Source organism: Eptatretus burgeri, chromosome 13 (assembly GCF_056783735.1).
Source record: "Eptatretus burgeri isolate ZD-2024b chromosome 13, Ebu_testis_v1, whole genome shotgun sequence".
Taxonomy (NCBI): Eukaryota; Metazoa; Chordata; class Myxini; order Myxiniformes; family Myxinidae; genus Eptatretus; species Eptatretus burgeri.
Genome location: NC_140973.1, coordinates 14,705,106 through 14,728,454, shown reverse-complemented (window position 1 = coordinate 14,728,454; position 23,349 = coordinate 14,705,106). Strand labels below are relative to the sequence as shown.

At 42.3% G+C, this 23,349-nt stretch overlaps 2 protein-coding genes across 2 annotated transcripts in view; one reads left to right on the top strand and one right to left on the bottom strand.

Annotated features, from left to right (window-relative positions):
* Positions 1-352: 352 nt before the first annotated feature.
* Positions 353-9,979, bottom strand: PSMA6 (proteasome 20S subunit alpha 6). Its single transcript, XM_085851217.1, has 7 exons — positions 9,789-9,979; positions 8,828-8,922; positions 5,982-6,063; positions 5,319-5,474; positions 2,877-3,055; positions 756-850; positions 353-618 (listed from the first exon to the last, which is right to left on the bottom strand). Exons 1-7 carry the CDS (start codon positions 9,865-9,867, stop codon positions 561-563), a joined length of 744 nt encoding a protein of 247 aa, XP_085707343.1. The 5' UTR covers positions 9,868-9,979; the 3' UTR covers positions 353-560.
* Positions 9,980-21,632: 11,653 nt separating this feature from the next.
* Positions 21,633-23,349, top strand: part of LOC147013893 (uncharacterized) — a 106,313-nt gene continuing 104,596 nt past the window's right edge. The window contains exon 1 of the mRNA XM_085851211.1: positions 21,633-22,099. Coding sequence (XP_085707337.1) covers positions 21,994-22,099 — 106 coding nt within the window. The 5' untranslated portion in view covers positions 21,633-21,993. The remainder of the gene's footprint in view (positions 22,100-23,349) is intronic.

The window sequence follows — 23,349 nt, the reverse complement described above, 5'->3', positions numbered from 1 at the left end:
TGCCGAGGGAAACGTGTGGAGGGGGGAATTTATGAGAATGAATGTTCAATACATCCGGGGACATTTTATTACGCACACGACTGAAATCGAGAAAAAGGAAGAGGTCGAACCAAAGCCAGAAAGAGAAACGAAGGAAGGCAGAGGAGTACAAGAGAGAGAAGAGAAAAGATTTGAAGATAGGAATAAAGAGAAAGAAGAGAAGGGGATTGCACAGAGAAGAGGGGGGAAGGGGAGTGTCAATTTTTTTTTTTTTTTTTTAAATACTCCATATTTTCATACTACTTGATAGTCCCTCATCACATACTCTTTATCCTCTTAATGAACAGGTGGTGTGATTTCCTTGTAGGTGATGCTGTTTGTTTTATGTATTTATTGAACACCTTTCAAGTGTATAATGGCATTTGTTTGGATCCAATTTTATTACACAAAATGACGAGCAAGCAGTGAAGAGGAACGTTTGCTGAGGAAGCAAAAGGTAAACCAAACTTTTTGCCAAAGGACATTCAGTGATGGAGAACATAAGGGTGAAAATAAAAAAATAAACTAAAGGCAGCTGTGGCTCAGTCTCTCTCTGCGATTGCCACCAAGTGGGTATCCACCTGAGATTCTGTCAAAACCCTGCAGGAAAACAATTGCAAAAAAAAAATTAAATTAAAAGCATTCATACAGGAGTGAAACAGCACATGGTCCTTTGGAAACATTGACGAGTCATCCGGAACAAGATAACGGCAACGTGGGATGAATGGAAACATTACCTGAAGTTGGGGGTCTGAACTGTCACGACGCCCACCTCAATCTCCGTGGGCTTGAAATCAGCCGAAAGCACAGTGGAGAGACACGTGATGGCCGTCTGCAGGCAGAACACACGAGTGCTCAAGACAAACGCAGCCAACACGTACACCTTCCATTGAGAATACCCTCAGCTAAAGAGGTAGCGTAGACAATAATGCCTTTATCTTGGCAATACCACCAAGTCAATCATTTGTTCAAAAACCAATCTCTTTCCAAGCATTCCCACCCCCCCCCCCATCTCCAAACTGCCCCACCCCACATCAGAACATGATCGAGAGTAATTTCAGCTGCAATATTTCTGGTACAGGACAATACATTTAAAGTTTCTACAACTTAGCTGCCAAACATGGCCACAAGGGGATGTCTAATTAACCAATTCACACAAAAACACCAAACAAACAAACAAACAAACCTTCACAAATGAGTTTCCATGCCAAGCTAGTATTAATAGTGGACATACTCGTCAGGTATGGGTAATTGGATGGAACATGGCATTTGATAGGAGAGTGAGGGTTGAATCACGTGACTCGTATCTCGGAGCAAAAAAAACTAAAAAAAAACTAACTTATCCAAACTTTGCAACAATTGTGACAAAATTTCCTGCATGACACATTACATGCAAAACCCTTCAGTAAACCAAGGAGAGGAAGGGGCATAGAATAATGATTCAGAAGAGGAAGAAGGTGTTCGTGACAGCTGGGCTTGAAGCACTGTCTACCAGAATGCCATGACGCCATCTGGCTTATAGGAAAGCTTTGACCAAAGCAGACTTTCGATTGGGCCGATAACAATAGAAGTTGGAAGTAAATCTAGATGCCGCAATCAATCTTGAGAGGTTTTTAAAATTATGTCAGCAAAGTTTGGTGATGCATGAAGCAGTCAGAAGAGATGGGAGACCAGACAGCCATCGTAATATTGTTTACAAGTCTGAAGACGGCGATGGTTCACGAGCAATGTACACGGTTCGCCTTTTTAATTTTTTGACCTACGAGGGGACGCCACGGGAAAACTGGCGGGAATCGGGAAAAACGTAAATGATGAAAGTTGTAGTACTCGAAGAGCACTACTTGCATACCAACTTTCATTTGAAACAGGCTACGGGCAAACTGGCAGGAATCGGGAAAAACGAAATGATGAAAGTTGTAGTAATCGAAGAGCACCACAAATTGACCACGAATTGCGAAATCCTAAACGTAGTTTGCCTTTTTTATTTTTTTTATGGTGGGAATCGGGAAAAACGTAAATGATGAAAGTTGTAGTACTCGAAGAGCACTACTTGCATGCCAACTTTCATTTGAAACAGTTGAAAACCCTAGGAGCTGGATGCCCAATCTATTGATTTTTTTGACATTTTCTAAGTTCGTGACCTTGTGGCGAAAATGAAAAAAAAAATTTAGCTCCATGGGGCTATGCAGGTGCCATTGGGCTAACCAAATACCGAAAACCCCTGCCAGATTCGACAAACCCCTCGGAGAAGATGTAACTTGAAACCGGCTACCCCCTAAAAACACGTTTTTTTGGGCGTGGCTCCGCCCATAATGGGTGCAGCACACCCATTCTTAGGAAAACAACTAGATCATGATATAAACCTCCCACCAAAATTTTATCAGGATCGGATCAAAACACACGGAGCTATGCTCAGGACAGACAGACACACACCAATAACGAATATAGTGGTCACTTACTGACTCGTGAACCAATAGATAATAAACCATTGTATTAATAACACGATTGTCCAAAACACTGTTTAAAAAAAAAAAAAAAACCTAGTAGACGTACTCAAATTATTCATTCAACCTCATTGTGGAAATGCATGCACAGCAATAACGAGCATATGCTACCCCTCTAACATATATGGCTCAACTGTCGTGAATAGTATTATTCATAGAATCAAGAGGATTTTAGAGACATCCGTAGCTCAGCAGCACAAGGTAGAATTCCATAACCATTGTGGGGGAAAAATTAAAAAATTAAAAAAAAATCCAACGATAGGCATCGCTCTGCTGTAGCCTTGTTTAAAAAAAACTAAATAAATAAAAATTTAAAAAAAAGTGCTCGGATGAAGATGTAGTTGTTAAACTCACCTCAACGGTCTGCTCGTAGGTCCATTCTAGCTTTTTCTTGATCTTCTTTTCCAAAAAGCTGTTCGCCTCTGTCTGTTTCACGCCTGCACTTGTTGCTTTGAAGCCGCAGAAGTAGCCAGCTGGGTCGCACTTGTACAGCTGAGGCCCAAACTCTTCGTCGATTCCGATGATCATCATACCTGTGTGGAGGTAATGGAGGAAAATGCCCAGAAATAAAACAAACAAACAAGCATCATTAACTGGCAGACTTAATTTTTGGATTTATCTCTTCATTGTCAAATGTGCAACGCAAATTGGCACAGAACCTCCCCCCCCCCCAAAAAACAAACAAACAAGACAATTACCACGTGGTACAAGTAAGTATGATACAAATTGGTGAGGTCATCAATGAGACAGAAATAATGGGAATAAAAATTTATTTACATATGGCAAAACGGTGGCATCAGTGCTTTCGCTGTCGAAAGGATGAGAAACGAGTCTATTTGTTTCCAAAAACTTTGATTTATTGCAGCTTGAAAACAAACAGCGTATTTGTGTTTACGCAATCTTTTAATTACTATATCAAGTGTGACGGTTTGTTGCTGCTCACCGATTAAATCATCTCGAAACAACAGCTTTTACAATTGTGTGTGTGTGTGTGTGTGTGTGTGTGTGTGTGTGTGTGTGTGTGTGTGTGTGTGTGTGTGTGTGTGTGTGTGTGTGTGTGTGTGTGTGTGTGTATGGATATGTACATGTATACGTACACGTACATGCAATCAGCCCACATTAAGGCAGTGGGTACCATTAAGCAAGTGCCACACCAGCTATGGCAGCATGCATCCTCACCAACAGGAAATGCCTGCCACACATTAACTGTCTGTGGTACCAAAGACAGTTCTGGGGATATCCAAGAACAAATTTAATTTTTTTTAAAAAAAAAGGCTCTTCTGGCTAACCAGTCACATAGGCTCTGCCTATTAGGCACTTCTGGGAGAAGCTTCTGCTCCACACTGATAATGGCCAACAAGCCTAAAATACGTGTCCATGGATATTCCCTCTCTGGGATGGACTGGTCTATAATTGAGAATTCAATTATCTTCCTGGTATTGGCTGTAGTACAATCCTGTGGAGATGTCGAGGACTGTAGCTCATGCCTAATAGGCGGAACCTTATATGACTGTTTAGCCAGAAGTGCCTTTTAAAAAAATATATTTATCTATTGTTGTTGTCATATTTATCTCCAATTAGTTAATTTTTCACAAATAGTTCAAATAAAAGTATGGATCCATAACTACAACTGAAATTTCTGTTTTGTGACATTTTGGCTTCTTTTTGAAACAAAGGAGAACTTGACCTTGCTGAAAGATGTGACAACATCCTTTTGTGGTCACTCTTTCGCAACAACAAAATAAATAAATAAATGAAATACGAGTCTGCACAAGCCAGATAATTTGCACCGCTTCAACAATAAAACACGTCCAATGGGGAAGGGAAATAAAACGAGAGGTTAAAGAGATACGGAATTTGGAGACGGGCATCGTTGTAGAATACGGAACTACAACCCAAATTTCAAATCCTCGAGTAAAGCATAAAAAGTTCTCCACAAAATATCCCAGAAAATGATGGAGCAAGACAATAATGGACCTCGTGAAAATATCCAAACAGTGTGTAATAACATTACAAATAACCTGACAAAGCCCATCACACATTTGAAAGCTATTTCATCAAAAAAAATAAATTAATAAACAAACAAAGTATCACCTTCAGGAAATCCCCACAGCAAATTTGTGCATTTAAAATACATAAAAAGGCCTGACAGGTAGGTGACAACCATATTTTGCAGGTAAATACATTCAGGACTGTTGATAAAAAAAAAGAGAACAGAAAACTGCCCATCGAGGGTCCTCTCACCAGAGAGCAAACAAGAATAAAGAGCATAACGAGCCAAATAAGGATAACGAGTTCCCCTCGTGCGAGTTACTGTCCCTCGATGTTTAGCCATCAGAGCATAGCTTGAGGCTCTTCTTCTTTATTACCTGTTCTGGCCGATTTATCTTTGCTTATCACATCTATTCCGTTCATTTTGACTGTTGTACCGACCTGTTCCTCAAACATTCCTGCTAGACATTTATCTTCCCTAACAAACTGAATCTTTGCATCCAATCCTTGCTCATCCCTTTCACTTCTCTCCCAATACTTGACCATGAATCCTGCTCTTATTCCAGATTTATTAAAGACAGCCAAACTCCCAACAGTGTGTAATACGAGCCACAAATGTTGCTCGTCTCTTTTACGATTGACAACAATGCTTGGCACACCCAGCGCTTAGTGATCAGAATAGTGCAAACAAACAAACAAACAAATAAATAAAACAAAACCCTGATTATCCAAAGTGCACATATGTAAAGAACAGCACAGGATTCAGTAACTTAATATAAAACAACTAGCTATCAGTTAACTCACAACAACCCAGGGGACGCATCTCAGCATTTTGCGTGTACACCTGGGAAATGTCCGCCATGCGCTTGCACAGCATATCCACAGGGATGTTGTAGTTGAACTTGTACTTCCAGTTGGCAGCCTCGTATCGTGCCCGCTGAACTTGGGACCTGCCATCAGCTGTGCAGGCCACAACAAAGGACTGGGTGAGTTTGTGTCACTGCGCCTTGCTCATATATACACACACACACACACACACACGATGATGCTAGCACTACAAAACCTCGTGCAATGAAATAAACATAGCATACACAACAATTACCGAATTGCTGATCCCAAGCACACATATTCCCTTCTCCTCTTCTTCCTATTCCCTATTAAACACAACACTTCCTTTACCTCTTAACTTAACCTCAAAAATTGTGGACATAACCCAAATGTTTCATTAGCTTGGAATGAATAAATAAATGAATGAATACATTCATGTGCAGTTATAGATCCTATATTCTCGTTCTCACACTCTTATCTTCACATTTCTGAAGCTTTACTGCCTTCTTTAGAAATAAACATAGATTTGGGGTTGGGGAGGGAAATATTCCAAATACAAATACATTTACAAACACATGACAACACTTCCCATGTTATAGAACATACAGCCTAGGGATCGAGGGCATTCTCCTTCTGTACCTGTCATCCCGGTCATCATACAGCCAATCTTGTCGGTGATTTTGAAAAGCTGGGTCACCGAACTCGATTCGAGAAGCTTGTCCTGGAACGCAAGCAATATGATAAATAAACAAGCAAATAACAAGAGCATTATTAAGTACTAAAGAAATAAATATATATTTTTAATCTCATTGAAATGCAACAAAATAAGCCAAATTTTATGGTTGGGGATCTTCAGGTGGCACTACATTTTCATCGGTAGCATTTTAGTGCCCATCCTAAGTTGTCCTGAGTGCAATGTCAACCCGTTAAATGTGTGGAACCACATTCAATGCATGTCTGACCATGCAGAGCAGGCGGATTACTCCCACACTTGAGGTCATTAGTGAGCGAGCTGGGTTTTTACCTCCAACCTAAAAGGCATAGCAATTCTCCCAAGATCAGGTCCATTTCCAGAAATCCATAATCCAAATGCTAAATACTTGCAGCACTGAGCTGGAATGGAACCAACGACCTTTGTTACGCTGTCTATTATCTTCACAGGGTTACGCTAACAATAAATAAATAATTACTTTTTAATAAAAAAAAAAAACGAATATGATGAAAAAAAAAGAAAGGATGCACCAAGGTAGGAATTTAGAAAGAAGGGAGACGACAATAGGAAATGAAATGGGAATCAATATTTAATTCAGAGAAGTGAAAGTGCCTCAGGAAGAAGGCACAACTGGAACGGCACTCGGTCGAGCCCATACCTCCACCAGGCTGAACAGTTAAAACGCTATGTATCCCACCGACAGGCCAGATCTGGATTCAGACCTGAACGAAAATCTAATCGACTTGTTCTTGTCATGTAACAAACTCATCTACCAAGTTTTGTCCGAATCCATCCAGAACTTTTTGTTTTTGAGATATTGCGCTGCACATCGTTTTTAGCCCCATCGCTCAAAGGTGAAGAATTACTTTAAAATTCTTGGATCCGGATTCAGATCTTCACCAAAAACGAATCAATTCGTCCTTGTCACGCAACCAACCTGTCCACAAAATTTCGCCTGAATCAGTCAATAACTTTTTGAGATTTCTTGTTCATAGACAGACAGGCAGACATGAAAACAACCTCAGTCCACCCTCAGTGGCAGAGGTAATACCACTTTGATGTATACAATGCATCATAACTAAATAATTCAGGGGTCCAGCCACATACTTGTTATACCACCTAGGTATCGATACATCAGTCACAGAAACGATTACACTGTATGCAGCAATTCCTCGCCAAAATTGGGCAAGCGAGGGACGATGTTCAAATTTGAACCCATGCTCAAATCCCATATACAGTCTCTATTTCATCATGTCCAACTTCCTTGTGAATCATGTAAAAGTATACCAATTTCCTTATCATGTGCGTGGGTACATGTACAAACTTCGTAATTTAAAAATAGAAATGGAATCTTAAATGCTAACTTACCTTATCTCTCCGTTGCCAAAATCAAAATGGCCGTGCAGAGGCGGCTTGGAAAGCGATTCAAGTTCAGAAAAATGCAAGAGACAGAGGAGGAAAGTGGGGAAATGGGGCAAAATAAGTTGATGGCTCATTTTAAATTAATACTTTTGAGGATGGTGGGAACCATACCGAGACAAAATTCTGGCAAGTGTGCAATTTCGACCTGATGCACCATTCTCCGATAGAGAGTGTCGGTTTTGCCGAAGCAGTTTATTGGCCTGGGGTCGTGCAGGGGAATTTGCCATCACTAGCCCATCATCAGTTAGTTACAGCAGGAATTTGTAATTTGTTCAGCGCGCTGGCGATAGCTCACCTAATCTTCATGAACGACACCGTGGGATCTTTATCGTCCACCAACTAATGCCGGCAGCTGGGGCGCCGAGTTTAATGTCTAAGCGAGGGACGGCACACACATTGATGAATCGCCCTGCCTGTGAAACACTGGGACGACGGTTTATAGCTGGGTCGGGATTCAAACCCAGGCGAGATGGCTTAGAGGCGAGTGTGCGTACCTCCAGGCCATCCTATCAGCGTGTTTGCAATTCATTTGACGCAAGATAAAGTACGGCATTGAAAAACTTTTCAAAAGCAACATCAGAGGATCTGCAAGCCTGGTGTTGGCTTCGGTTGTTAGGGTCTCGAGTTCAAGCCCCCGTCAGCCGTTGAATTAACACCAGGCAGATTGACTCAGCCTGCCATCCTTCTGAGGTCAGCAAAATGAGCACCAGCGTGCTTGTAACAGGGAACATTGCATCGGTGGCACAGCCGTGCCCCCAGAAAATGATGCAGCCAAGCAGCCACAGGCTGCATACGAATAAATAAGAGGGTCAGCAAGGGTTAATCCGTCCATCCAAATGGACCATACTCTGTGCAGAGCATTGGTGCTGCCCAAGCGGTGTCTTTGGCTATCGAGTCCAATCCTGGACGGGTCGCCACTCCGACACAGGATACCAGCAAGCTGGCACTCATTTTGCCGAACTCGCAAGGATGCCAGGCAAAGTCAACCCCACCTGGTATTAATTCAACATCTGAGGGGGATTTGAACTGAGGATCCTCGGATACCATCCCAGGCGTCAAAGGTCAAAGGTCAAAGGTCAGAATCTGTGAAAGGTTGTTTTCTTCCCAGGTATAACTTGAGAACGGCCGAAGCGTTCCTCGTCAAACTTGGTAAAAGTACGTGTCATGTCGCACGTATAAATTGATCAGACGATGTGGTCAAGAGCTCAAAGGTCATGTCAGGTAAAAATGAGATATTTGAGAACAGCTGAAGGGAGTTAAATCAAACTTGACACAAGTATGCCTGGTGTCGGCATACTGGTTCTGGTGGTGGGAAGGTTAATGGGTTACAAATAGTGCAGAAGGGACTCACAGGCACTTTCTTCTGTGTAACAAGGACCACAGAGTCTTTACCCCTCACTGCCACGGACGTAAGACCACCTTGGTTAATGGCTTTGAAGGCATATTCTGCAAAAAAAACAAAAAACAAAATTAGTTTCTCACAATACAGTACAGTCAGTATCCTATTTGATTGATCTCGGATTCAAAACAGCAGAAGGCTGTTGACGTACCACGTCGTCTCTCGTCTAACAGTGGAGTATCGGTCGGTTCCACGGCGAGTCGGACTGAACGATCTCATCCACGGAAACCCAGATAGTTTGTGCTAACATGACGGAAGCAAACATCAGATTGACAACTAGCACGTCCAAGGGGGCTCGCTTCCAGTGACTAAGCCATTTAGAAGGACGCACAGCAAGAGATGTAAATTACATTAAACAAGTAATCCTCCATCTCAATGGGTCATCACAAGGTGAAGGTGTGTGCACGGCTAAACGACGTTCGGGATAGAGGCGAAAAAGAGCAAGGAATGGGGAAAACGAGCCTGTTTCGGCCTCGGCTACATTTAGGCCCAACAAGGCCGCAGGCCTAGCATTAAACAAGTAATCTATCTAAATGGTTCATCACAAGGTGAAGGTGTGTGCACGGCTAAACGACGTTCGGGATAGAGGCGAAAAAGAGCAAGGAATGGGGAAAACGAGCCTGTTTCGACCTCGGCTACATGTAGGCCCAACAAGGCCGCAGGCCTAGCATTAAACAAGTAATCTATCTAAATGGTTCATCACAAGGTGAAGGTGTGTGCACGGCTAAACGACGTTCGGGATAGAGGCGAAAAAGAGCAAGGAATGGGGAAAACGAGCCTGTTTCGACCTCGGCTACATGTAGGCCCAACAAGGCCGCAGGCCATTGACAGAACCGAACCGAACGACATCCTTGGACTTGATCCATTCAGGAATCTGAACAGATATTCCCCAAATCGTTTCTACTTCACTCACCAACTTGGTAAAGTCTTCCCTCCGGAGAGAAGATCGTAATGTGCCGATCAAAACCAGCGCTTGAACCCCGGGACATCATCACAGAATATTATCCTGAACAACGTCAGCAAGGGCTTCTTCTTCTTCTTCTTCTTCCTCTTCCTCTTCTTCTTCTTCTTCCTCTTCTTCTTCTTCTTCTTCTTCTTCTTCTACTTCTTCTTCAATGTTGAGGGTGAACTGGACGTTTACTCCAGCGTGGAAAAAATTCTGATCGAGTAAAAATAAAAAATAAAAAAAACAAAAAAAAACGACCAAGCTATAGGGTTTACAGTTATACACCCTTCCCTACGTTAATCGAAGGAAAATAGAAAAAGAAAAAAAAAGGAAAATAGAAAACGAAAAAAAAAGGAAAAAATAAAAATAAAAATAAAAAAAAGGAAAAAATAAAAATAAAAAAAGGAAAAAAGAAAAAGAAAAAAAAGGAAAAAAGAAAAAGAAAAAAAAACAAAAAGGAAAAGAAAAAAAAAAAAAAAAGAAAAAGAAAAAAAGGAAAAAAGAAAAAGAAAAAAAGGAAAAAAGAAAAAAAGGAAAAAAGAAAAAAAGTAATATTGCCAATACAATTCATTATATATTTGCATCATCATCACTCTTGAGTCTCCATGTATTTTTAGGAGCCAGTCTTCACAAAGTTTCTCAAATAATTTCAGTAATTCTTTACGCTCTCGACGTTTGTGGATAATTTATTCCAATAACAGGAGCAAAACATTTTGTATTGCCATTTTGCTTCAAATAAATTAAAATCGCAACGCCGTCCACAACTTCCGATTGCGCCGCCAGCTACACCGCCGTAAAATAAATAAATGTGAGAGAATCTTGAATAAACAATGACAAGTAGACAAAACCAACATGTCTTTGGATGTTTAAAATTTCCGAAAATAAAAATACTCGGCCATTTATCTTACAAATCGATACTGGAACGAATAGATAAAACGGATCTTGTGGAGAGTAGAAGAGATCATTGATGAAGATCGGGAATAGGAATGGACAAAGAACACTGTCTTTGGGGTACTCCAGTCTGGACAGGGAGAGGAGAATCATATCCCACTGATATGTCAGATCTGAATCCATACCTGAACCGAAATTGAAACGGTTTGTTCTTGTCACCGAAGCAACTCATCCACCAAGTTTTGTCATAACTCGTCCACAACTTTTTGAGATATCGTGCTCCAAATATAGTTTTTGGCCCCCATCTCTCAATGATGAAGAATCCACTTTAAAAATTTTTTTATCCTATCCAGATCTGGATCTTCACTAAAATCAAATCATTTCGTCCTTATCCAACCTGCCCAATCAAATTTCATCTGAATCTGTCCACAACGTTTTGAGGTATCCTGCACACAAGGAAACAAACAGACCAGGGGGTGAAAACATAACCTTCATTCACCTTTGGTGGTGGAGGTAATAATCTTACAATAACACTGGGCTGCATTTGAAATATTTTTTTCAGAGGTCTAAGTTTTCTCAACGGTCCACGTACGTTTTTTGCATGCTGAATTCAGAAATGTATCTAATTTCGCTCAATCAGGTCAAGTTTTTATGCTATCTCAATTTTAAGGAAGCAAATAATCGAAATATTTGTTTTTTTAATCAGCATTTTTTAAAATTCAAAATCAGACTTACATTGACAGAAAATGTACAAACTATACATATAATGACACACAAGTACACTTAATGTGGAAGAAAGTGCCTTCTCAATTACTTTCATTTCAATTTCACAAAAACATAGATAAATCGTCGTTTCTGGCAACACCCAACTTCAGTCGCTCCAGGAGTCGCTGTTTTCCTTCGTCTTTTTCATGTTGAATTTCACATAACAGTACTTGTGCGTCATTTTACATATAGTTTGTACATTTTCTGTCAATGTAAGTCTGATTTTGAATTTTAAAAATTAAAAAAAAATAATTAAAAAAAAATTAAATTCATAAAAATGCTAATTAAAAAAACAAAAATTTTGATTATTTTTTCCCTTAAAATTGAGATAGTGTGAAAACTTGACCTGATTGAGCGAAATTAGATACATTTCTAAATTCAGCATGCAAAAAACATATAAGGACCGTTGAGAAAACCTAGACCTCTGAAATGGCACAGACCAGTGTTATGACTGTTAAAAATGATTGTTCTGCTGGAAAGATTTCTACTCACAGATCAACATGGATTAGTGGGCATTTATGGTCGGAAGCAGGTGTGAATGGGACTGGCAAGTGAATGGAATTGGTGAGAAGAGGACTTGACTCATGAATGATCACAATAAAGTAAAGTGAAATGAAGACAAAATATCACCAGGAACAGACAGACAAAATTGACCGCAGAATTTCTTTTTTTTAATTTATTTTTGTACATGGGAAATACGACACAGCTGCTTGAAAGTTAACCCAGTGCAAAAGAAGGAAACTTACAGTACAGGAATTTGATTTCTCATAATTTGCTTCCTTTGAAATGCAAGACATAGTGCATTTCCAGGAAATCTTTTTACTGTAAAGCATTTGATGACCAAAAAAAAAAAAAGGTCGGTGTTAGTCGGAGTAGCTTCATTTATTTATACATCTGCAGTCTGTAGCTGCTTGGCTGCATCGTTTTCTGGAGACACCGCTGTGCCACTGATGCAGTTCCCCCTGCTACCAAAACGCTGGTACTCATTTCACCGACCTTGGAAGGATGGCAGGCTAACTTAACGTGCTTGGTGTTAATTCAACGGTTTGACAAGGCCTTGAACTCAAGGACCCCAAGGTCTTAGGCCAGCCACCCTAACTGTAAAGCCAAGACCAGGCTTGGAGTAGATTATTTTGAACAAAACAAGCTAAGTCACCGTCCATCAATTTCCCTACAATTTGATTTACCAGCTATTAACAGCCTTTGCAAAATTATGCATTTGTACCAAGTCAGTAATGATAAGACAGCTACTGCAGGTATTTGTGATCTTTCCAACCCAGGTTTCTCCAAAATGGCAAATCCTCCTTTCTGGACCTGGTGATGACCCAACGACCTCATAAATGTCTCCTACTCTTCCTCTGATCCAACTCGTTCATCTGATCATGTGCTTGTGAAAGTCAACATCTCTCTGGCTATTCTCTGAAGAGCTGCCACAATGCCAGTGAGTCTGACATTTCACTCGAGCAGATTGGCAGGGACTACAAGCAGCCATCTCTCTTCAGGACTGGTCTCCCACATCTACTGCCATTGATGGAAACTCAGCCTGGGAATTCTTCCATAGAAACCTGCTCTCTCTCTCTCTCTCTCTCTCTCTCTCTCTCTCTCTCTCTCTCTCTCTCTCTCTCTCTCTCTCTCTCTCTCTCTCTCTCTCTCTCTCTCTCTCTCTCTCTCTCTCTCATGCACAGATTCATCGCATATCGTCTTCAATTATCCTACCCTTCTTCCCACCCATGGTACACTGACTGAATCCTGCGGTGAGGCATTTGCTGGGAAACAACTTGCCTTTTCCTCCTGGAAGGCAAATCTGACCGAAAGAGATCTCAGCGTATTTCAAAAAACCCGCAACAAGTGTGTGTCCACTCTGAGGAGAGCCAGAAAACAACATCTGTATAAGCTCAAAAATGAACTTTCAAACTTGTCTCCCTCCTCTACAACCTGGTGATGACTTGTTACCTCTGCCACCGGAGGTGAAGGAGGTTATGTTTTCATCCCCTTTTTGTGTGTTTGTTTGTTTATTTGTTTGTGTGCAGGATATTTCAGAAAGTTGCGGACTGTTTTGGATGAAATGTTGTGGACAGGTTCACTAAAATCACTAAATCGCTTTGACAAGGACGAACTGATTCGATTTTGGTGAATATCTGGATCTGGATCTGGCTTCTATAATTTTTTTCAGTGATTCTTCACCATTTAGAGATAGGGCCAAAAACAATATATAGCACGAAATCTCAAAAAGTTGTGGAGAGATTCAAATAAAACTTGGTGGACACGTTGGGTTTGTGACAAGAAAGAATTGATTCAATTTTAGTGAAGATCCGAATCCGGATCCAGATCTGATAATTACCTCCGCCACCGAAGTTGAAGGAGGCTGTTTTCACCCCTTTCTGTCTGTTTGTCTGTTTGTTTGTTTGTGTGTGGATATCTCAAAAAGTTGTGGACAGGTTCGGTGTTTGACAAGGACAAACGAATTAGATTTTGGTGAAGATCCGGATCTGGATCCAGCTACTGTAATTTTTTAAGTGATTCTTCACCAATGAGAGATAATGCCAAACCGATATATATAGCACGATATCTCAAAAAGTTTTGGACGGATTTGGATGAAACCTGGTGGACAAGTTGGATGTGTGACGAGGAAGAAATGTTTCAATTTTGGTGAAGATCTGAATCCGGATCTGGATACGAGAATTATGTAATTTTGAAAGTGATGACTCCACTCTTTGCTGATGACTCCACCCTCTGCCTGACTCCATCTCCTGTGATGAAGCTGAGTCAATGGCGTATCACAGTCCTATCACAGACAGGTCGGTGGTCTCTTCCTCTTCCACCGCCTCCTTTCTGGTCTTGCACCCTCTGCTCTTTCCATGCTTTGTCCACCCCAGGTTTCAGTAGGGCTCATACGGAATACGATTAACCCTCTTCTGGTGAAACCACCAAAATCCAAGGTCACTGCTCACCTCCACTCATTTGTGACTCTTTTTTTTTTCCCCCACCTGTGGAACCAAGTTCCACACGCTCTTCAATTTCGTTTCATTCTTCCCTCTACGCCTCCAAGACTGCTGTTCACCACCATCTCAGATCGTCCTCAATCCAAAACCATGATCTTTTCCGTCCCTCGTTAACTCCCCCCCCCCACACCCCAGCTCAATACCTCCTCCATACAAATTTCCAGTTTCCCCCCCTGAGAGCTTCCTTCTGTATCCATCTTGTCCACCCCATGCGTCCTTTCCTGCCACCCATTCCTCCCCACATCCATTGTTTGGCAAAGTCTCCCTCTATCTTGGCCTTCAATTCTACTGTTGGTGTTTCCCTCCCCCCTCTCCACTCACTATTCCTTTTGTCCTGTTATATCCTGATCTGTTCAGTGCACGCACTCTTCCATGAGTCTCGACTATGTAGGTAAAATTAAAAAAATAATCAAAAAATAAAAAAGACAGACCTTTCAAACAGCAGCCTGGATGCAGGTCACTGGTCCAGGGTCTTCAAAGGAAAGTTATTAACAGCAGTGATTAGAAAGAAAACAATTAGGCTTTTGATAAGTTTCAATTCCTGTTGCCGCAGAGACAATTGTGTTGCCAGAAAATGCCAGCAATTTATATTCAGCTTGTGTAAATTTCCTTACATTGTGCAGTTTCATTATGATTGCTTTCTCTTCCCTGTTGGAACAGCCTTTACAGGTCCACAATGAATGCTTGTTAGAAAATAAAAACTTTCCTGGTGTCTGGGGACTTTTTCTTTTGTTGGGCCTGTGATTGCGAACGCACTTTGTATACATAAAAGGTCCTGCAGAACAATCCTCTCATGCACTCATCTCTGGTGCATTGTCTTTGAAACCTGTGATCTCGGTGTACTTTCGACCCGAGATTTGAGAGTTTTTCCCACACTTGTAATGGGAGTACAAATACATGGGTTGTTGACCTGCTTAGCTATTCCCATTTGAGCACAATGTTCAAGATGCTGAAACATCAGGTTCAAAATCCCATGTAGATACTGTAGTAGATAGTTGAGAAATCGTGCAAATTATGATACAAGCATCAAATTTGGCATTTCTGTTCTGCAGGGCTTTCTGATCAAATCTGCCCGATTGGCCATTTGAAAATCCAAATTTTTCAAAATTTGAAAGGCCTGAACCAGAATACTTTATTTCTCTTTTTTCATACATGCTCGAGGCTCGTGGCATAGCTATGATACAGAACAAAATCAGGATACAACACAACAAAGGGAACAGCAGGAGAAAGGGGAAACACCAACACCAGGGCGGAGGGAGAAAGTAGATGGAGATGTACAAACATGGGATGCAGGTAAAGACGGGGGTAAGGGAGAACGCAATGGGTGGATGAGGTGGATACAAAAGTAAAAATTTGGGAGGGGTGCGTGGTGGTTTAATGGGTGCAGAAAAGATCATGATTTTGGATGGGGGATGACTTGAGATGGTGGTGAACAGCTGTCTTGAAGACCTGGAGGGAAGAACGAGATTTAAGAGAGTGTGGAAGGTGGTTCTACATGATTTTTTTAGGGGGGGGGAAGAGGAATAAATGAGTGGAAGTGAGCGGTGATCCTGGATTTAGGCAGTTTCACGAGGAGAGGGTTGCTGGTGGACCACATGTGTCCTGCAGATACCTGAAGGGGACAAAGCACGAAGAGAGCATTGGGTGCAAGTCCAGAAATGAGGCAGAATAAGACAGAGAGACCACCGCCCTGTCAGCAATGGCGTGGATATAGGCCCATCAACTCAGCTTCATCGAGAGAGAGAGAGAGGGAGTCTAATGATATTGAAGGACTTTGTTTCCACGGCGTCAAGCTGAGCAAGACGTGAGGCAGGGGAGCCAGCCCAGAGGAGAGATCAGTCCTCCATCAAATTGCGGATGAAAGTCTTGTAGGTTTGTCAGGAGTTCAGGGGTGCCAAGGAAGGACTTTGTACGATAGAGTTTGCCCAGTTGGTGGCTGGTTTTGGAGGCAATTCTGAAATGTGGTTTGCCCAAGAAAGATCATGGCTGATACTGAGACCCAGGAGTTTGATGGACTGGATTTCCTTAGAAGGAAGTTCAGTTAAGAAAGTATATAGGAGGGTTAACCAGACGGTCCTTTCGGATAGAGATCGTGCGAGTGTGAGAATTTGTCAGGACTGAAAGACATATTCCAAGTGTTTGACCAGCTGGTGATTTTTTTTCGAGGTTTGAACAAAGGAAAGAGGTTGCAGCCTGTCTGTCTGAAGGGTGAGAGATGTTAGAGCAGAGGGGGGAGTCATCAGCAAATAATAAAGAGGATTTTCCAAAGAGTCAGGGAGATATTTGACAAAGATCAGGAATAGGACTTCGCCCAGAACAATGCCTTGGGTGCACTTCAGCCTTGACAAGGAGAGGAGATGAAAGGATTACATTGAATGCCACAGGTTGGCTATGAGTGTAGAGGAAGTCTGTAAGCCAAGAGTGTAGTTGGCCTTGGATGCCATAGGCAGACAGTTTAGAAAGTAAGATGCCAGACAGTATTGAAAGCTCAAGATATGTCCAGAGAGACGGCCCTGATCTCATATCTGATATTCAGAGCCTCCATCCATGGTTGGAAGAGTGGAGGCAGCATGTCTAAGGTATAATGACCAGGTCTGAATCCGAATTGATCTGAGATGAGGCCATTGGAGAAAATGAATTATTTTATATTTTATGTCAACTGCGATGATGAATTCCATGACCTTGCTGAGGATTGGAAGTCAGCTAATTGGTCTGTAGTTAAGGAGGAACCGTTTTTGCACATTTTTATGTAATGCAGTGATGTTGGCTAACTTCCTTGAAGGTGGAAGATGACTTTGCAGAAATGATTTAGTGGAAAAGAGAGAGAGAGAGAGAGAGAGAGAGAGAGAGAGAGAGAGAGAGAGAGAGAGAGAGAGAGAGAGAGAGAGAGAGAGAGAGAGAGAGAGAGAGAGAGAGAGAGAGAGAGAGAGTGAGAGAGAGAGAGAGTGAGAGAGTGAGAGAGTGAGAGAGTGAGAGAGTGAGAGAGTGAGAGAGTGAGAGAGTGAGAGAGTGAGAGAGTGAGAGAGTGAGAGAGCGAGAGAGAGAGAGAGAGAGAGAGAGAGAGAGAGAGAGAGAGAGAGAGAGAGAGAGAGAGAGAGAGAGAGAGAGAGTCTAATGATATTGAACAAAGGAAAGAGGTTGCAGCCTGTCTGTCTGAAGGGTGAGAGATGTTAGAGCAGAGAGAGAGAGAGAGAGAGAGAGAGAGAGAGAGAGAGAGAGAGAGAGAGAGAGAGAGAGAGAGAGAGAGAGAGAGAGAGAGAGAGAGAGAGTCTAATGATATTGAACAAAGGAAAGAGGTTGCAGCCTGTCTGTCTGAAGGGTGAGAGATGTTAGAGCTGGTGATTTTTTTCGAGGTTTGAACAAAGGAAAGAGGTTGCAGCCTGTCTGTCTGAAGGGTGAGAGATGTTAGAGCAGAGAGAGAGAGAGAGAGACACAGAGAGAGAGAGAGAGAGAGAGAGAGAGAGACAGAGACACAAGAGAGTCACAAGAGAGAGAGAGACAGAGACACCAGAGAGTGAGAGAGTGAGAGAGTGAGAGAGTGAGAGAGTGAGAGAGTGAGAGAGTGAGAGAGTGAGAGAGTGAGAGAGTGAGAGAGTGAGAGAGTGAGAGAGTGAGAGAGTGAGAGAGTGAGAGAGTGAGAGAGAGAGAGAGAGAGAGAGAGAGAGAGAGAGAGAGAGAGAGAGAGAGAGAGAGAGAGAGAGAGAGAGAGAGAGTCTAATGATATTGAACAAAGGAAAGAGGTTGCAGCCTGTCTGTCTGAAGGGTGAGAGATGTTAGAGCAGAGAGAGAGAGAGAGAGAGAGAGAGAGAGAGAGAGAGAGAGAGAGAGAGAGAGAGAGAGAGAGAGAGAGAGAGAGAGAGAGTCTAATGATATTGAACAAAGGAAAGAGGTTGCAGCCTGTCTGTCTGAAGGGTGAGAGATGTTAGAGCTGGTGATTTTTTTCGAGGTTTGAACAAAGGAAAGAGGTTGCAGCCTGTCTGTCTGAAGGGTGAGAGATGTTAGAGCAGAGAGAGAGAGAGAGAGAGAGAGAGAGAGAGAGAGAGAGAGAGAGAGAGAGAGAGAGAGAGAGAGAGAGAGAGAGAGAGAGAGAGAGAGAGAGAGAGTCTAATGATATTGAGGTTGCAGCCTGTCTGTCTGAAGGGTGAGAGATGTTAGAGCAGAGAGAGAGAGAGAGAGAGAGAGAGAGAGAGAGAGAGAGAGAGAGAGAGAGAGAGAGAGAGAGAGAGAGAGAGAGAGAGAGAGAGAGAGAGAGAGAGAGAGAGAGAGAGAGAGAGAGAGAGAGAGAGAGAGAGAGAGAGAGACAGCAGCAGAGCAGGTTCAATAGCAGAGTCACGTGAGCCGATGCCATCCGGGTAAAGAGAGTTATGTCTCATGGTTTTCTGTTTAGCACTTAAGAATTGGCTACATTTATGTGGACAGATATGCATGTGTGACTGTTAGTTTGATTAAGTACATGTTATTTTCTCTTTACATTCTGGACTTGAGCCATTTCTCCACACCACACATGGACTCGCCATGAGAGCCCCAGGTGTGACATCTCACACACACACACACACACACACACACACACACACACACACACACACACACACACACACACACACACACACACACACACACACACACACACACACACACACACACACACACACACACACACACACACAGCAGAAATCAATGTATCCTGTCACACACAGACTGGCCAAGAAACTGTCTTGACTTGTCCTGTCCTGCTTTGATTGTGACGTAGCGTGCCTAAGGGACATTGACCCAGGGTTGATTTACCTCTGATAGATGATAGGGTTTGGTGCGTAATGCTGGTTTGCTCTGCCAATTATCATCTGTTGCACCACAACCGGCATGGTTCCCCATCTGCTTCAATCATTTCACGGTTACGGTAAACCGATTCTCGGAGTGAACACCTGGCCAGAAATGTGTTGGAGACGGTGTCCATGGTCTTTTTTTTGAAGCCGAGGACTCTTGGAGTTATCTGAGGGCAGTGAGGTCAGTCACAATATCAACAATGTTAAAACGTTCAGACTCCATCTTTGGGTATAACATTAAGCAAAATGAGATGTCCATCTGCAAATTCTAACAATATCACCGACTTTAAATTTAGGTTTTCTCACGTTAGGCTCTTTTTACCTCTGACACTGAAGGCAGACAGAGATTATGTTTTCACCCCTGTCTGTTTGTCTATGAGCAGGATATCTCATCACGTTATGGACGGATTCAGACGAAATTTTGTGGATAGGTTTGGAATGTGATGAGGACCCAATTATTATATTTTGGTGAAGATCTGGATTTGGATACTCGAATTGTAAAAGTGATTCTTCACCTCTGAGTGATGGTGTACGTATCGTTTTTAGCCCTATCTCAAAAAGTTGTGGACGGATTCAGACGAAACTTAGTGGACAGGTTGGGTGTGCTGTGACACTGACAAAATGATTCGATTTTGGTGAAGATCCGAATCTGAATCCAGATATGAGAATTTTTAATTTTTTTTTCTTCAGTGATTCTTCACCATTGAGAGATGGGGCCAAAAACGATATACATTATATCACGATATTTCAATAATTTGTGGGCAAGTTGTGAAAAAAAACATATGGATGGATGAGTTTCGGTGACAAGCCGATTCGATTTTGGTTCAGGTCTGCATCCAGATCCGGGCTATCAGTGAGATACAAAACGTAACTTCTTCTTCTTGTTGGAGGTATGCACTCCACCGAGTGGCCGTCCTAGTTTGTGTTGCACTCTTGGTTTCACTCAGAGCCAAAGCTGTGAGCTATTTATACCGCCCATCACCAAATGGTGGTGCAGCATCAGGTGGCAGAGGTTGGATTTGTCTAAAAACAGGGCAAAATATAGATATTTTAAATTGTGTGACTCGATGAAGGTCTGCTTTCCATCAACTCGAGATGTTCATGTTGATGTTAAGGATCATTTTTATGGCCATTAAATCAACAAGTAATAAATATCTTCTTGGACCTATCCGTGCAAGCTTGGGTAAGGCAGTTCGTCTCAACAACTACACAAATAAAAAAAAACTTAACAACAACATCAGTCAATCTTCCACCAAATATTTTGCCTCCATACGACCTGAGCATCCGCTCTGGACAGGCCAATAAGTTCCATATCCTTGGATACACGGATTCTTCTTCTTCTTCTTTCTTCCTCTTCCTCTTCCTCTTCCTCTTCCTCTTCCTCTTCCTCTTCCTCTTCCTCTTCCTCTTCCTCTTCTTCTTCTTCTTCTTCTTCTTCTTCTTCTTCTTCTTCTTCCAAAACCTCAATCTCTCGGACTCGACTTTTGAAAAACAAAAGCCGGATCGCCTTAAATACTGAGCACATGTACACATCCTCACATTGACGGTTCCTTTTGAGAGCGTCTATCATGAACTTTTAAATATATTCGGACATTTGCTTAAAAGTTTCGAAAAGTTCACGTTACTATTTAAAGATTATTCCATTTATCGTATTGTAATTTCGTAAACACATTATTTACTTCGTAAATACACGATATATCGTAAATACATTATGACGGGTTTCGCTAGTGGCTTAATGAAGGCACGTGACGAAATATCGGAAGTTGTTGTTGTTGTTGTTTTTTGAAAAAAAAAAGATTTTTTTTTTTAGCCGACAAAACCTTTAGGACGCTGCTCTTGGACACATTTGTCCTTGTTAACCCAAGAGTTATCATCCATCCTTTTAACATGGCCAAACCATCTCAGTCTGTTCCTTCTCAAAACAACACATAAACTATTGTTATGTTTGTGGGGGTAGATGTCGGAATTTAACCGGAAAGTTAGGATTGAATAGAGTTGTTTGGTCCTTGGATGTGTCGGAGACGTCTCGATGTAATTAAGTAGGGAAACTGTGAGCTTAAGTGTTACTTGTCACCACACGGGGAGTGGTGCCATGTTTATTAGGTGGAGTTTCAGACTAATTACTCCAGTTTGTAATCGCTACCCTGTGAACTTTCCCCAACGTTTTGTATTTCAAGATCGGCAATAAAAGTGGGGAACATGTCCCTAAAACAACTACAAGCGGGCAGAAGCCCCGGGTTTTGTGCGAGCAGGCCACGCCCCCGGAGGCGGAGGATTGATGGGCTTGACGTGAGACGCATGAAGAGGAAGAGGGCGTGGGAGCCAGCAGATCAAATGGGACGGAGAATGGAGAGTTTTGGAGGAGGAATAGGTGAGTGCGGAGTGAGGGACGCACACCGTCCAGAGAGAACGTAGCTCGGAGATGGCCTGAAAGAACAGGGCTTTACGGCTGGCTTTCCTTCGACGCATGAAGAACATGGTACGATTCTCCTCTTCGTGCTGAGGCGATTTGGCTCGCGTGGTGAAGCGAGACGCTGGCCATCGACTCTTGGCTGGTTGTATGTGACAGGCCTCAGAGCCTCGTGTATGTCAGACAGCGGGTTGGTTATGGACAATCGACTCACGGAGCAGCTGCACGGGGTCTCTGAGCCTTGGTGTTGAATACCGCTCATGAATAGAATCTCCTGACGTATGTTCCCGCTGCAAGAGTGTGACTTGGTGCCATTTTATGTGAGTCTGCACGTGCAAATAGAAGCGCCTCGATTCCAAGTTCCACAAGGACCATCTCTGGGCCAAGGTAAGCATCAGAATAAAGGAAGGGTTTTCTTTTATTTTGTTTCCCCTTGTCTGTATTTAAGTGTGTGTGTGTCGAGGTGCCTTGATTTAGACTTTAGGATTAGTTTACCTGACATTATTTTATTCTGATTATTGTCCTTTGTAAATATGTCAATTTTCATAAAATGTGTTTATTTTAAGCAGCTGTATCCGTGTATTTGTCAAGCCTGGTGTTGGCTTAGTGGTTAGGGTGGTGGCTTGGGATCCCAGGGTCCTGCGTTCAAGCCCCGTTGGCTGCTGAATTAACACCAGGGGGTTGACTCAGCCTGTCATCCATCTGAGTTCGGCGAAGTGAGTACCAGTGTACTGGTCCCGGTGTATGCCCCGGTTAGAATAGGTGTACCATATCCCTGTGTGTCGTAAGAGGCGACCAGGAAGGGCATCCGGCCATAAAAAAAACATTGCCTCAAGAAAAAGCCGAACCCCTGCACAGCAGGGAAAAATGGCTGTAAAAACGGTCATTTTATATTTTAGTTATCCGTGTATTTGTCGTGGTGTTCTAGTATAAACCCCCCTGTGCATCCATTTCTGTGCCCCCGTCCCTCCGCCATTGCTCCATGCCCTTCCCGCGCACGTGATAATCTCCAAAGATCAACGTGTCCGCCTCCTATTAGGGAAAGACCGCTCAAAGGTCCAGGCTGGTGGTGTTAACTGCCCCTCACCACAAATCGGGTCGGGAAGATTAACCTTGGACCGCCAACGACACGACACTAAACTTAATTCTTCTCTCAATTCCAAAAAGGATTTCCTAATTTTCGATCCTCGTGGAGGATCTCTAAGTCTTACTCGCGTTGTTGTTCTTGTGGACTTTTTTGTTTCACAGCCTACAGTTTTCATCGAAACTTCCTGAAACTTGGCATATCTATGTAAACGTACCCTGCGCAGACAGTAACCATCTCCGATTTTGAAAATTCCTCCTAGAAAAAAAAGTTATGTCGTCAAAATATCTCCGCTCATGGAAATCGCCTAAAAAATTATCTCAAACTCGGCAAGCTTTTTGAATTCTGTTTACGGGAATCGAACAGGGCATTAGCAGAGATGAATTACCGCACATATGATACATCACTATGACGTCATATCAATTTTTATGACGTTATTTCTATTTTTTGACTTTTTTGTTTTACAACCCAGAGTTTTCATCGGATCTTGGTGAAACTTGCCATGTATATGCAGAAAGCCCACGTGCAGGCAGTAACCATCTCCGATTTTGGA